The sequence below is a fragment of the Sarcophilus harrisii genome, chromosome 2, assembly GCF_902635505.1.
Source record: "Sarcophilus harrisii chromosome 2, mSarHar1.11, whole genome shotgun sequence".
NCBI classification, from domain to species: Eukaryota; Metazoa; Chordata; class Mammalia; order Dasyuromorphia; family Dasyuridae; genus Sarcophilus; species Sarcophilus harrisii.
This window is the reverse complement of record NC_045427.1, coordinates 372,103,208-372,118,312: the sequence shown is the minus strand read 5'-3', so window position 1 is coordinate 372,118,312 and position 15,105 is coordinate 372,103,208. Positions and strand designations below refer to the sequence as shown.

The following is a 15,105-nucleotide window of genomic DNA, read 5'->3' as shown; positions in this document are numbered from 1 at the left end:
GGGAAAAGGGGTTGGAATAGTGCTATCCCAGCAGAAAGATGGAGCTTTGGATGGAGGTGATGAATTTGTGAGAGAACAGAGGTCCAAAATAAGATCTACATTTAAAAAGCCATAGGAAATCTTGAGGATAGATTCCAAGAAGAATTTCCCAATTGAAGTAGAAATCTAAGGCAAAATGGTATAGAATTTGGAACACAAGAAAAAGTAAAGTGGGCAATTGGGTCACTTATCTTCATGAAAATTTCTTCCCCATCTCTAGGGGCTAAGTTTTTGGCCAACAATGCCTTGCATCCTTCTAGCTCCAGGCTGGACTAACACAACTTAATGGAACCCACCCCCTTCCATTTCCCCCCCCCATCCCCACCCCCCTTGGATCCAATCTGTTTCCTTCTATTCTTTAACAGGAAGCTCCCAGAGAGCCAGCTACCCCCAATCCCAGCCCCACCCCAGCACTCCCTCTCTCCTCCTCATTATGGACAGAGCTTCCCTTAAGCTGAACGACGGCCGGCAGGAACAGTGGATATGAACACAATCAGAGCCCAGCTATGTTTGGGGATCATAAGTTACATTTTGTTCCAAGGTAAGAAATGTTTTTTTTGCTTCCTCTCAGCACTGATAATCCAAGAATTTTAAGAGTATGGTCTAGAGAATCACACCGGTTTCACTCATCCAGGAAAGAAAAATCTTAATTTTTTTCTCTCTAAAGAAGTCCAGCAATCAGATCATTATTGGGTGATAACTGTGGACAAATAGAGCACATTTCCCTGGTCATATGCAGAAGGGAAAACCCTATCCTGCTGCTCTTATCTAGAAGACAGAAAGCTGGAAAAACTTGAGCCCCTGGTTTTTAAGCCCCATGGTTGGACTTTCAAATGGGAAAGGTTATTTTTCCCTTCCCAAAGACATGACATCAGCAATGTACAACACTTTCTAGAGTTTGCTCCCAAACCAAATAGCTCCGTTCCTGGGATGGGTCAAAGAGAAGGGAGAGAGGTGTTTCCCGTTCTGTTCCGCTTTCTCACAAATCATAATTTTAAATTGATCACTGAGGAGACATAGGAAGCTGGGGTGAGCCTTGGTAATAATGGTCCTGGGGAATGCGTACCTTGGTATTTAACATTTGGACATCCCAGAATCAGGTGTCTAGGAAGGACATAGGATGCTTAGTCTGGAGAGGAAGCTACCCCCTTCCTTAGTGCTAGATGCAAAGTCTAGTATTAGTCTGACACCAACCCTTTTTAATCTCCAAAAGTTCAGGATGCCATGTTTTTTTAGATTTGAGAACTAATCAAATTTGATTTTGGGTGTCATGCTTGCAGGGAGACACTGATCTTGAATCTAGGATTCAGTCCTTCTCTAGGAAGGACTAGGATTAGAAGGAAGAACTTTCCTCTAGGGAAGATGACCAATCTTTTGAATCAGTCCAGTAAAGGAAACCATGAAACAAGGCCACAAAATCATCTTTCCTAGAGTTCTTAAAGAAGTGAATTCTTTTTTTTTCTTACTCTGGGCTAGAAGAGCTGATATCTTTATGGAGGCAAAAGAATGAATATGATAACCCCTAGAAAGTTCTTGTTTTATGATAAAGAAGAGTTATATCACAGAGATAAAAATAGAATCTTTTAAGTTTTCCCCTGCTTCTTGTGAACAGCTAGTTAGGGCTTTTAGTGGCTTCCTAATTAGGGACCCATTGCTGGGAATTGAGAAAGGTCCTGGAGATTGTGACTCACAAGTCCAGGAACTTCCCTTTAGTCCTTCCCCCACCCCATTACACATCAAGTAGAGGGTCTGGGGAGTCAGTGCTTTGGGAAGCACTCAAAAAAGGGGAGTTATTCTGGAAAACCTGTGTTCCCAATATTCCTGGGAGAACCTACTCTGTTTGCATATCCCACCACCAAATATTATGTTTAGTGGCTCAGTCTCCAGTGGAAGGCCCCACCTGAAGATTAGAAATGCTCTTCTCTACAAACCCCTCTACAAACTGGGGGTACAATGAGAGAGTCACACTGATCTCCACAATATGATGTAGGGACATGAGCTGTGCCTTTTTCACCAAGCATTTCTGGGGTTTGGGGGGGCGGTATATTCAGGGTTTCTAAATCCAGGGTTAAAAGCATTTGGGAGGCTTTAGGAAGGAGACCAGTTAAAGAAGGAAGTTGGAGATGACACAAGGCATTAGGTAATCTGCTACATTGGCTAGGTCTTGTTGCTCTGTCCTTTGACTTATGCTAGAGATACAGATGGGGGCAAGTAGGAATTCTATCTGGGACAAGTATATGACTAGCATATAATATTTAAAGATTTGTGTAATTAAATTACACATCATCTTCTACATGAAGTTTTTCATGGTCTCACCATTGTTAATATCTGTCTTCCCTATCTCCCATTTAACTACCTTGTGTTTGTATTGATTCTCTTTATGTTTAGGCTATAATTACATACATACATATGTGTGTATATACATATACACACATATGTATGTAATATATATGTATGTATTTATTGTCTTCCATGTTAGAATGTAAGGTTTTTGAGAGCAGGGATTGTTTGATTCTTTGTAATTGTATCTCCAGTTTCCAGAATGGTTTCTGGTATATAGCAGAAACTTAATAAATGCTTATTCTTGGTCAGTAAAATGGAATGTTGGATTAGATGGATTCTAGTCTCTTCCAACTTTGAATTTATTGTGATTTTTGAAAGCAAGGGATCTTAACTTTTTTACATCATGAACTCCTTTGGCAGTCTGATGGAGCACATATTGACCCCTTCTCAGAATAATTTTTTCAATAGTATTTAATTTTCCAAATACATGTTAAGGTAATTTTCAACATTCATTTTTGTAAAACTTTGTATTCTAACTTTTTCTACCTCTCTGCTTTACCTGATCCCTCTCTAAATATGTACAATCCTTTTAAACATATTTCCATATTCATCATGCTGCGCAAGAAAAATCAGACCAAAAGGGGAAAAAAAACACAAGAAAGAAACAAAAAAACCGTTGAAAATATTGTGTTTTAATCTACATTCAATCTCCATAGTTCTCTATCTAATTGCAATTGGCATTTTTCATCCCAATTCTATTGGAATTGTCTTAAATCACTTCACTGTTGAGAAGAACCAAGTGCATCACAGTTGATCATCACATAATCTTGTCGTTACTGTGTACATGTTCTCCTGGTTCTGATCATTTCACTAAAAATTTCTTCAAGTAGGTCTTTCCAAGCTTTTCTGAAATCAACCTGCTCATCATTTCTTATAGAATAATTATATCCCATATTCATATACTGTAGCTTTCAAAATAATTTTTAAAATTCATAATTTAAAGAAATGCCAAATTTTAGTGAAAATGAAAATATATTTCCCCATCCAAGTTCAGAAATCTGTTGAAACTTATCCAGAGACCCCTAGTTAGGAATCTCTGTTTTAAAGGATACATATGGTAGATACTAGGAATAGAGCAATGCAAGTTAACTTGTTCTCAAGGAGTTGTAGTCCAGTGAAGAGAAGGATAAGAATTGTACACAATTAACTATAAGTCAGATTTGTTAAGTACAAAGGAGAGACCCAGAAAAAGTACTATAAGAAATTTCATAGTTACTTCCTTTTGGAAGCATCAAGGGAAACAATAGAGGAGGTGATACTGGAGTTGGACGTTGAAGAAAGGGGAGGGATTTCAACAGGTGGAGACAAGGATGTGCAAGGTCAATTCCAGGCATTGAAGGCAACATAAACAAAGGAACAGAACAAGATAAGAATGTATTCTAATTATAGAGTTCATAAAAGTAGCAATAGGGTTGGAAAAGTAGGTGGGGGCCAATTTGAAGAGAATCTTCAATGTGCTTCATTCCTGGTATGGCTTTCAATGATTATGTGTTGAATCAGTGTTTGAGTGATTGATTGTAGAGTCTTAGAATGAAGGAGCTCTTTGGGATGTCAGAATCCTTCTAAAGTCATCCCATTTATGCTTCTGCCTCCTGATAGAAAGATTCCTTCCCTCTCCTTAAACAAGTCCCCTCCAGGGAAGGAGCTACAGTTGTGGCAATGAGGGATGGTGACCTGGGAAACCCCAGCCTTATTGTTTTGGATGAGCCTGGGCTGGGAACAATGCAGCAAGCCAACTGGAAGCCCAGTGGAAGATGGCCACAGTTTAAAAAAAATAAACTCACTAGGCAAATTGCATGCTGGCACTCAGTCCCAGATCCTTCTCCCTGATCTCGCCCACTCAGGGCTGGGCAGCTGTTCCCCAAACATGGGCCTCTCAGGAATTTCCTTTGATTCTGAGTGGCCCACGGAGCAGGAGTCCTAGGGCAGAGAACAGTCATCAGCTCCAGTCTGGGTTGTAGGAAGGGAACCCCAACTGGGTGGTTCCACTTCCCCAGGTTGTTTTCCTTTCAGCTCATTCACATGTTTCAAGGATGATTTCATTGTGTAAAATGAGGAAATGTTCTCTTTGTGCAGAGGCAAACATAATCCACTATGTCTGCATATGTAGACATACACATATACACATACATAAAGTACTCATGAAATTCTGTTTCTCAGGAATCTGGGTGATCCACACCCTCTTCATGTTGGGTGGGCAACTATTTCCACATTTTTTTACCTTTCCCAGGGCTTCTCTTCCCTATAGAAGAAGAGAGATTCTTCCATGTGAGGAATAAAAATCATTGATTAGATAGGGAAGAAATAAGAATTTATTAAGTATCTTTTATGTGCTAGGCACTGTGCTAAGTGCTTTACAAATATTACCTCATTTGTAATGTTTGATAATTTGGTAGGTCAGATTGCTCAGAGGTTTTTTTATTAAATCAACTGAACGACTGAAAAACAGCCCACAAAATCGCCCAAACATTTGTGTTCTGAATATATTTTTAATACACAAGTCAAAAGGAAAAGTTATAACATGAGTGGAATGGAGTGGAGTAGACATATCGCATTGGGAGAGAAAGGGAGGGAAAAAGAAGAGAGAGAGCTGATGTCAAGATGCTTGTTGGTGTCCAGACTTTCCTAAGCATCAAAACTGGGATATTTTGTGGTTGTTAAAGGATGGGAAGGACTTAGAAGGACAGACACTTAAGTGTCACCTAAGAGTCACTTAGATTAAGTTAGCTTTGACAGTTCAATAACACTTCCCTGAGCACATAAAAGTGAAATGTCTTCTGTTTACTAAGAAAAAGTAAATCAAAGTCATAGTTACAAAGTCACAGGAGAGAAAATGGAGTATATGTTTATTTCCTCATTTCAAGAACAGTTTTCAAAATGTAAGAACTTATGGTAAGCTGGTTTCTATATTCTAGAGATCTTGAATTTACCACATAGGTAACTTCTCACAAATGGGAAGAAATAGGCTCTTAAGTGACTGAGGTCTGACAGGGCTCTGAGTCCTCTAAATGTAGGCTATTCTAGACATATTATTGATCCTTGTACCATTTTTCTACGGGGTTGATTAAGGGTGATTCTCTCCATGCTACATTTAGGGACACTGAGGCCCAGAGAAAGGGTGAGTGAGTTAACTATGATTCCACAACAAAACACTTTTCCGAGCCAGGATTCAAATTCTCATCTTCTAATTCTACAAGATGGGTTCTGTCTACTTTTTTACCTCCTAGTCAGGGTGTTTAGGAGGCCAGATGGATTGAGTTCCCTTTGATGGGTCCCAACAGGCATGGCACTCCAGTTTATCATCCTTTGCTTACTCTTATAGGTGGTTCCTCCCAAAGCCCACGAGTCCAGAGCCTTGGATTTCGGCAGGGTAAGACAAAAATATTGGGGAATTTAGGGGTACTGGCAGGGAGCTCATGTGAATTATTACAAGGTTTCTAGGGTTGGAGATGATGTGAGTGGATTGCAGAAGCGCTGAGGGTGCAGTAAGGGAGAACAAGCCATAACTAGGGGTTTTTTCACACTTGGCCAATTCAAGTTGGCTTAGGAGGGTACTAAGGGAAAAAAGGTAAAGTACTAAGGGCAGAGGGATTCATTCCCAATATTAATGAAATATATCCACTAATGTCTTACATCATTTTGGTATAAAGATGAATCTGGGTTCTCAAAGACTTTGCTACCAGAAGACAGATTTTGGCAGCTTCTACCAAGCTGGCCTAGTGAAAGATAATAATCACAATAATAGCTAGTGCATATGTGTGTATATATACATATTCATATATAGTATAATATAATGTATGTATATAATATATAATAAAACTGCTAATATATGTGTGCTTTATATATATATATATATTACTCACACACATATAAACATATTGACTGACTAAATGACAGAGATTATTTCATTGATCATCATTTAGATGATGACTGTTCCCCTCCCTCAGCTAAATTTAAAAATAGTAACAGCCAAGCTGATAATAGGACAATTAATTTTTCAGCCAAAACAACTCTGAAGTTTATCTACTAAAAGGGTTTTGATCTACAGAGGTGAGAGAATTACACACATTGATGAAATAAGAGATCCTTGAAATTTAAAATAATGATAAATATTATAATAATTTAGCTAGAACTTGGAGATTTATAAAGGACTTTATATAGTTATCTCTTTTGATCCTTACAGCAAATCTTTGAGGTAGCTTATATCATTATCCCCCTTTTTTTTTTTTTTTTTTTTTTTATTTAATAGCCTTTAATTTACAGGATATATACATGGGTAACTTTACAGCATTAACAATTGCCAAACCTCTTGTTCCAATTTTTCACCTCTTACCCCCCCCACCCCCTCCCCTAAATGGCAGGATGACCAGTAGATGTTAAATATATTAAAATATAACTTAGATTATCCCCCTTTTAAGAAGAAGCTGAGAGAAGTTAAGTGAGAAAAAGCCCAGAGAGACGTAATAACAGCAGTGCCAGCTTTTGATTATCTGTTTCATGAATTATCAGTGCCATAGCTAGTATTCTTCAGGCACCAGATGAATTTGCTGATAAAGAACGAAGAAGATTTATAGCAACACTATAGCCAGAGCAGATCTTGGTTTCCACTTTCCTCAAAGTTTTTAAGTAACAAGACATCAAGGGTTCCAAAACCTAAGTTAGAAGGATTGCCCCAGGACAACCATATTCCTCCTGTTCCTTAAAACTAATTTGACCTATATCATTCCAGGTAATAAGCCTTCCACTTTTACAACTCACTCGGCACCTCAATCCACCACAGATATTCCAGGTAAAGATGAGATCTAGTGAGGAGCTTAGCCCTGAGCCTGAGTCTCAGCCAGAGTTTTTCCTTGATGGCCAAAGAAATTGAATGATAGCATGGGGAGAAGATGGGGGATCGCAGGAGGTAAGGGAAATAAATATTGAGGGAAGGGTGGGAATTAGGGAGTGGAAGTAAGATATCCTGTGAGGTAGAATCAGTGTCCAGTCAGGGATATTGAGCACTAAGGATGTCAGGCTAAATGTTTGAAGGTTTTAGGATGTAGTCCTAACCTGGGCCCAGGAATATTTCATCCTTTGAAAATTTCCTGAAGTGTTCCAAAGATGAAACACAATTGGTAAAGCAATAGTCAAAGAGAAACATTCCCACTACTAACCACTACTTGGAGAGTTAGAGGATTCTGGGCAGTAACTTTGGTCATTTCTGGGATATCTACCTGTGGTTCTCAGATGCTCCCAAAATGCTGCCTTGGTATTCACAGTATCTTTGAGGATGTCCACACTGGTCACCACAGTGAGGGATGAATCATCAAATCCAAGAACATCCACCTGGAATAGTTTCCAGTCTTCTCCCTTTAGTCCTACAACAAAGACTCAGACACAAGAAGCCACCCCAGGGCGAGGTAAGCACAGGCTCAAAAGTCGGGGTTTATTAGTACTGAATGATTCAGATTTAGAGTAACTATCCAAGCCCCTGCCCTGACTTCGGGGCAACATTGTCCTAGGATTTAAGAAACTGAAAGTGGTTCTGAGATGGATAAGAGGAATTGCCAAAGTGGGGAAAGACAAATGCTGTTCATATTGAAGGAAAGGGAACATTGAGACATTTGTAAGAGACAGAGAGAGAAGAGAACTGGAGCTGGGGGAAATTGAATAATAGAAAAATAAGAAAAAATGGGGAAGGTTCAGTCTCAGTTCTAGAGAGTAGGTTCCTACCTAGGATATGAATGGTGCATCAAACTTGTTCTGTGCTTCTTCTATTTGCTATGTCTTATGTCTTAACTGGGTGCCTTCTCTTCCAAGCTGTAGGTACAAGTGCCCTGAGTCATAAAACCAGGGAAAGATCCCCGATCCCCACTTCTTTAGGTGAGTCCCTAACTCCTGATAATGAGATATTCATCATGAGATCATTAATAGATAGGGAAATTCCCTTTGGGCCCTCTTTCTTTCCATCATATTCCTAGATGGAGAAGAAATCAAGAACAAAAGACACTGGAAAGGAAAGAGAAAGAATTGAGATAAATTTTTGTTGACTGAATTCAATTATGTCACTGGCCCAAATGTGACCATTAGAGCTGACATCTACACCTATTAAATACTCAGGAAGACATGTAACTTCACTAATATACATATATCCTTCAGTGACACAGTTTTTAGCCCTTCTATAACTTTGGGGAGCATCTTTGAGAATTTTTCAGTTAAAAATTTTGTCATTTTGTGGCCAACCTGGTGAAGGGATATCTCCTAATTTAACTAGGCTGATACTTTCCCAGGCTATCCTTGGGCTCACATTTCATTCTCATTATCCACAATCCACATTAAGTTCCTTTAAGTACCAGACACAGTCCTAAGCACCGAGGATACAAAGCAAGGCAAAAATCTGGTCCCTACCCTCAAGAAGCTTACAGTGTAAGCCCCTCCAATTTGTCAGTCTGTCCTCCCCAGCAGGGACCTTGTGTTACAATGGATTTTTGGAATAACAGTTAAAGGAGGCAAAGATATACAGAGTAAAAAAGTGAGTAAATTTGGAACTTGCATTATCTCAATTGGATAATTATCACAATTTGCCACTTAGTGTTACATGCTTAATGAGAGGATGATCAACCAACAATAAATAATTGGTATCTCATTAAGTCATTTTCTGTCATATCTGACTCTGTGACCCAGTTTGGGGTTTTCTTGGCAGAGATACTGGACTGGCTTGCCATTTCCTTTTCCAGTTTTTTACCCATGAGGAAACTGAGGTAAAGTGACTTGCACAAAGTCACACAGCTAGTGTATGTCTGAGGCTAGATTTGAACTCAGAAAGATGGGTCTTCCTGACTCCAGGCTCAGCATACTATCCACTGTGCCATTCTAGTTACCCCTGTATACCTTGTGGATCATAGAATTTAGAGCTTAGAGGGACCTTTTAACTTAGGGGTTCTTAACGCTTCATGTGTCATGGATTCTTTTGGTATCCTAGGAAGCCTTTGGATTCTTCTCAGAGCAGTTTTTAAATTCATAAAATACATACAATAACAGAGGAAACCAATTACATTGAAATTCAGTTATTGAAATTTTTAGAAATTCAGTTCGCAGATCCCAAGTTAAAACACCTTGATCTTATTTCACCCTTCTAGTACCCTTACCACCATCTTACAGATGAAGAAATTATAAAGTCTAGAGAGCTAGTACTGTCTTCTCAGTGTCACATGGACTGCAAGTTTCCAAGAGGGGATTAAAACTTAAGTCTTATGATTCTAAAGCTAATGCTTCTTTTACAACACCATGCTGTCTTTGTGGCATTGTGGAAGATGAAAAAGAAGCTCACATGCAGAATACAATCTACTGATGATTCTTAGAAACATTCTTGTCTGTGTTTGTTCTGTGTTCCCAAGCTAGCCTGCTGTTGAATTCTCAATATAGCTCAAGGGCCAAGAGTTCTATTGATAGTAACCTTCCCATAGAACAATGAATTCTAAAAGTGCAGGTCTATGTCAGTTCTTTGTTCCCAGGCTAGCCCACCATTGAATTCCCAGTATAGATTAAGGACCAAGAATTATATAGAACCTAACCACCACATGTAACTTTGTTTCTAAAGGAAAATGAATTCTGAGTTCTAAACTAAGAGAAAAAGAACATGTAGGTAGATAAGGTACTTCCTTCACCTTCCCCAGCTAATGAACAGTGGAGGTGAGGGCTGTACGCGGTTTAAAATTAAGGGTCAAACAGGCCATGGCTTACAAGCTACAATATCCCCTAATGAGGTCAACCAGATTAAAATATAATTGAGAAATATTTTTTAAAATAATAAAAAATATAATGGAACATAGATAATTAAAATAGGGATGCTTGCATGCCTCCTGTTTCTATTATAGTCCGACACCATCTCTCACAAACATTGGCTGTAACTTCCCAAGGTACAATATCTCAAAATCATGAATTTGTGAGGAAGGAGTTAAAAGGGAACGAGGCAAGAAGCTATTCCACTTTTTTAGGAAGGTCTAAAGACATCTTATTCCTCTCTCCACCATTTAAAAAAAATAACTTTGTACGATAAATTTATACCTGTTGATAAATGATCCCACTTTCTTTTATATTCCCCCCCTCAAGTCTTAAGATAAGGCATCATAGAATAGCATTTACAGAGTTTATTATCTCAGAGCCAGGAAAATCAGGGTTTAAGTCCCACCTTTGCTGTATATATAGTTATTCAGCTGAAGGCAAGTTCCTTGACATTACAATACTCTTGGTCAGTAGAGTCAAACTCAAAAATAGAAAAAGGAGCACTAAACTCAATCCCTGAAGATCCATATAGAAAACCACATATTAACATTATTTACTTTCTATTGTATTTTTGTTTATTAAATATTTTTAAATTACATTTTAACCTGGTCAGCTACATTCAGAAGTAAATCTTCGTCATTATGGCACACAGATTCCATCTTTGGGCCCTGTAAAAGGGGAGGGAGAGAGGAGAAAATGCTAGGCATTCTGATTGCTGAGTACATGCCACATGAAATGTGAACTCAATACAAAGCAGGTTCTGTAAAAACCACCAGTCACGATTCCCATGTCATATTATCATAGGGAATTTGATCATCATTCAAACAAGGTATTTGTCTGAGCATACTCAGGAATAGAGTTGGAAAGGGAGTAGAAGATAGTTTGTTGGACTGTGAGTTCCTTTGGTCCCTTCTTAAAGTTCTTCTGGTTGGAATACGTTGGACTCCTCCTCTGACTGCCTTTCTCACTCTCTCCTAGTTGCAACTTCAGACATTATCCCCAAGTCAACCATAATGGACTTGAGAACAACTGAAAAACCTGTCTTGCCCACCCCAACGTCTGAGACTGTGCTGACTGTGGCAGCATTTGGTAAGCAGAAGAAAGAAAGGGGATAAAGTAGAGAAGGAAGATCCTAAGACTAGGAGGATCTTAATCTTGAGCCCTGGGTTCAAATGACATTCTTAGTAGATGTAGTCAATGAATTTGAATTTGCATATTGATTCTGTCACTTACTTTCTGTATGACATTGGGGAAAACCACTGTACTACTTAAGGTCTCAAGTTTCTAATCGGTTAAATAAGGTATATGGCACAACCCCAGAGGCCTGACCATGCTTCCCATCTCTTGAGGTGATAGACTAGAAGTATGGAATAAGACATATTTTCAGATTTGACTAACATATGAGTCTTATTCATACTCATTGGTTACAATGGAGAATTATGTCTTTTTTTAGTGGGGAAGGTGAGGAAGATGAAGGGTGGTGATATAGATACAAAAAAGAAAGGAAGAAAAGAAGACAAAAAAAGAACATCAATGAAGCTTTTTTAAAATTCACAGAGGAGAACACAGAAAGAGTTCAGAAAGGAAACAATCAGGACAATTTTTGGAACTAATTTGCAGAATTTTATATGTTCTTAAAAAGACAAAAACAAAAAATCAAGTTATTTATAATGAGCAAAGACATTTTCAGATTTGTTGGTATTTTTCAAGTTCAGAATAACAAATATTTTATGAAATAAAAATTTTAAATGTAAATTTAAAAATAAAATTTTATTAAATTTAAAGAAAAGAAAAAGACAAAAACAAAACATTTTCTGGTCTCAAAAGAGCTTAGGATCCTACAGGCATTAATTGTGAAATGTATTTTGTATAAAAATAAAATATCAGAAACATGTTTTGGTATTAACAAAAAAAATTTTCAATGAGGTGATTGAACTAAGATGGCCTCTAAAGTTCTTTCAGCTGCAAATTTATAATAATATTACATGATATGAACCTTTTTCCACCTAGGGTTTTAGCTGAATTCATAGAAAAGCTTCTGTTTTTGTTTTTGAGGGGGCTATTTTTGGAGAATGGCCCTGAATTTCACTTTACTGTTCTTAACTCTTGTTCTCTCTCCCCTTTTCTATTTTTCTTCCTCTTCCTCTCCCTCCCTGTTTCTCTTTCCTGCTCTCTTCATATGTATATATGTGTACATATATATATATATATATATGTACCATATGTATATGTAAATAATTTTTTAAAATATAAGAATGGAGTGAGAAAAAGTCTGAGAGATTCTGGCTAGGGATTTGGAACTCCAGGGATTCATTGATCCAGATGGCTGACTATGTAGCACTTAGAAAAGAATGGGACTTGAAACGCTGTAAATTGTGCCTGATGGCTCTTTCTCTTTCCTCTTCAGGAGTTATCACCTTCATCATCATTTTGGTGGTCGTAGTAATTATCCTGGTCAGTGTGGTCAGTCTGAGGTTCAAGTGTCAGAAAAATAAAGAGTCAGAAGGTACAAGCTCTCACAATTTCTTAGCTGCTCTCTCTGCTTGATATTTAGGACTTGAACTATTAGCATTGGCTTACTCATGCTTTAGAGTTAAGGGGAGGCTTAGGACAACGGATTTGCTGTGCTAAATCCCCACTCAATAAAAGAATGCTGCATAGAGGTTTGGGGAAAATGATGATAAAATCCTTAAGTAGTTCAGAGTATTTTTTCATATGACTATAAATTGTTTCAATTTCCTCATCAGAAAACTCCCTTTGACCATTAATCAATTAGGGAAATAGAAATCTATTTCTAATAGATTTTATAAAATTCTTTATATATTTGAGATAGAAGACTTATCTGAGAAACTATCCATAAAATTTCCCCCCTCCCAATTCTCTGCTTTCTTTCGGATCTTGGCTACATTTGTTTTATTTGTATAATTTTTTTTTAATTTAATGTAATCAAAATTATCTATGTTACACCTCACTTTGCTCTCTATTTTTTCTGTATTCATAAATTGTTTGCTTATCCATAAGTCGGATAAGTCATATATTCTATGTTCTTAAAATTTTTTCAAATGGGAGCTAAAGATCTGAGCTTAGCAGGGCTTATGAGAATGGTGGAATTTTAAACAGGGATTCTTAACTTGGGGTCCATAAACTTGGAGTTTTTGTTGGTTTTTAAATATTTAGACAATTATATTCTATAACTGATTTCCTTGGTAAACCTAGGTATTTTATTTTATGAATTTAAAAGCAATATTCTGAGGAATACATATCTTTCCCAGTTTGCTGAAGGGTCCTGGACACATGCAAAGTTTAATTACCCCTGATTTAAAGGGAAGCTTTAAAAAAACAAAAAGAAAGCCCTGGTGAAGTCATTAAATGGACTTGGGTTGGGCTTGATGCCCAGAATTGTTCTTCCTCCTTCCAAACTGATACCTTTGTTTCCTCACAGACCCCCAGAAGCCAGATAGTTGTGGAATGTCTGAAAGGTATGAATATCAGGGGCACATCAAATTACCCCCACTTGGATTCACAGAAGAAATGTTTTTCCAGAAATGCTCAGGGAACTCTCAGGCAGAGAGGGGTAAGGGTGGGACTCATGGAAGGGAAGTGAGTGAAACCTGGGATTGACAACAGTGGGATACCACCAGGAAGAACTAGAGGAGGTAGGGTGGGTGGGGAGGAAATACTAGTTTTTCCTTAAACCCATAGGGCAAATCCCAGATTTTACCTGCACTAATTAACTAATTATGACTGGTCCTCCATACTAAACTTTCAGGTTATCAAGTAACTCTGGATCCCTTACATAGAGAACTCTTGGTATTGACCAAAGCTTAGACTTTGTCCTAGGCAGGGAGGTGGTGAGGTCCCAGGGGAGGATGCATGGCCTCTAACTTTCCTGTCTCAAAGCTGAGCTATTGCAGCCTTTTCATGAATTGACACAGGGACTTGGATTCTGGACAAGAAACATCCCATCAGTCAAGGAGTCCAAGCTCCACAGTCCTAATGACCCCTTCTCCCCTGTCTTTCCTACTGTCCCTGTCTCTTCATAATAGAGACTTTTCTCCTTTTTCCCCCCCCGCAGCTCCACAGCCAATAGGGAGAAGGACACCAGCATCACACTCATCTCCATGAAGAATATTAATTCAAATAATAACAAGGGCTGTTTTACAGAAGAGAAGGTTTGGCTTTTTCAGTATCCTCATTCTTTTTCCCCCAAGTCATCCCATCCATCCATTGGTGCGGGTGGACATTAAGGTTCCTCTTATAGGTACAATAGGGCTCTTTCTAGTTCCTAAGCATTATGCAGGGAAGAGACATTTTGAAGAACATGGGTATCATTTCTAATTAAGTTCCCATTTATCCCCTAGTACTCACTTACCTTGACATGAGCATCACTTTTTTTGCAGGTTCTATAAACTTGGCCTTGAGTGACAAGGACTCAGGAAGCAACAACTGTGATGGTGGATTGTTGGAGTGATATGGAAGGAAGCCAAGGCATGATATATTCCATGCAAATTATTGCATTTCAAATCCACACTTGAAGATGAAGGAGACACAAGCCTTGGTTTAGATTTGAAAGAATTGTCTCCCAATTTTGAACATAAATAATAATCCCAGAAACATAACCTACCCTTCCCATCTCCCTGGGATCATAGAGAAGAGACAAATACAGCACGGAGACAAATAGGTCTTGCGTTGGGACTGGGAGATATTTGTACTTTTCATTTTTAATATAATTAAAATTATTTTTGGTCTGCAGCATGATTTCTTTCAGGATCTGTGCTTTTAAACATAGCTGCTTTAGACTACAATGTGAGATCAGAGAGTCCCAGATAGGTCAGGGCTGCCTTCCCAAAACAAGTCACACACCACTGGGCCAACATAAATTAAGGACACTTTGAGAGATCAAGCAACAAGCATCTCTAGGGCTAATAGAACAGGCCCAGGCCCTTCTAGCTGTGT

General features: G+C 38.3%; 1 protein-coding gene across 3 annotated transcripts; it reads left to right on the top strand.

Annotated features, from left to right (window-relative positions):
• The first annotated feature begins 443 nt into the window (after positions 1 to 443).
• ECSCR (endothelial cell surface expressed chemotaxis and apoptosis regulator) lies at positions 444 to 14,904 on the top strand. Of its 3 annotated transcripts, none has more exons than XM_031953370.1 (10): positions 444 to 580; positions 5,705 to 5,752; positions 7,112 to 7,171; positions 7,644 to 7,784; positions 8,191 to 8,247; positions 11,128 to 11,238; positions 12,557 to 12,655; positions 13,592 to 13,628; positions 14,225 to 14,321; positions 14,550 to 14,904. In XM_031953370.1, the coding sequence occupies exons 1-10, from the start codon at positions 523 to 525 to the stop codon at positions 14,556 to 14,558; spliced, it is 717 nt and encodes a 238-aa protein (XP_031809230.1). In that variant the 5' UTR covers positions 444 to 522; the 3' UTR covers positions 14,559 to 14,904. The 3 variants fall into 3 exon arrangements, with proteins under 3 accessions (XP_031809230.1, XP_023360632.1, XP_031809231.1); XM_023504864.2 differs by having other exon boundaries at positions 8,185 to 8,247; XM_031953371.1 differs by lacking the exon at positions 7,644 to 7,784 and having other exon boundaries at positions 8,185 to 8,247.
• Positions 14,905 to 15,105: the final 201 nt, after the last annotated feature.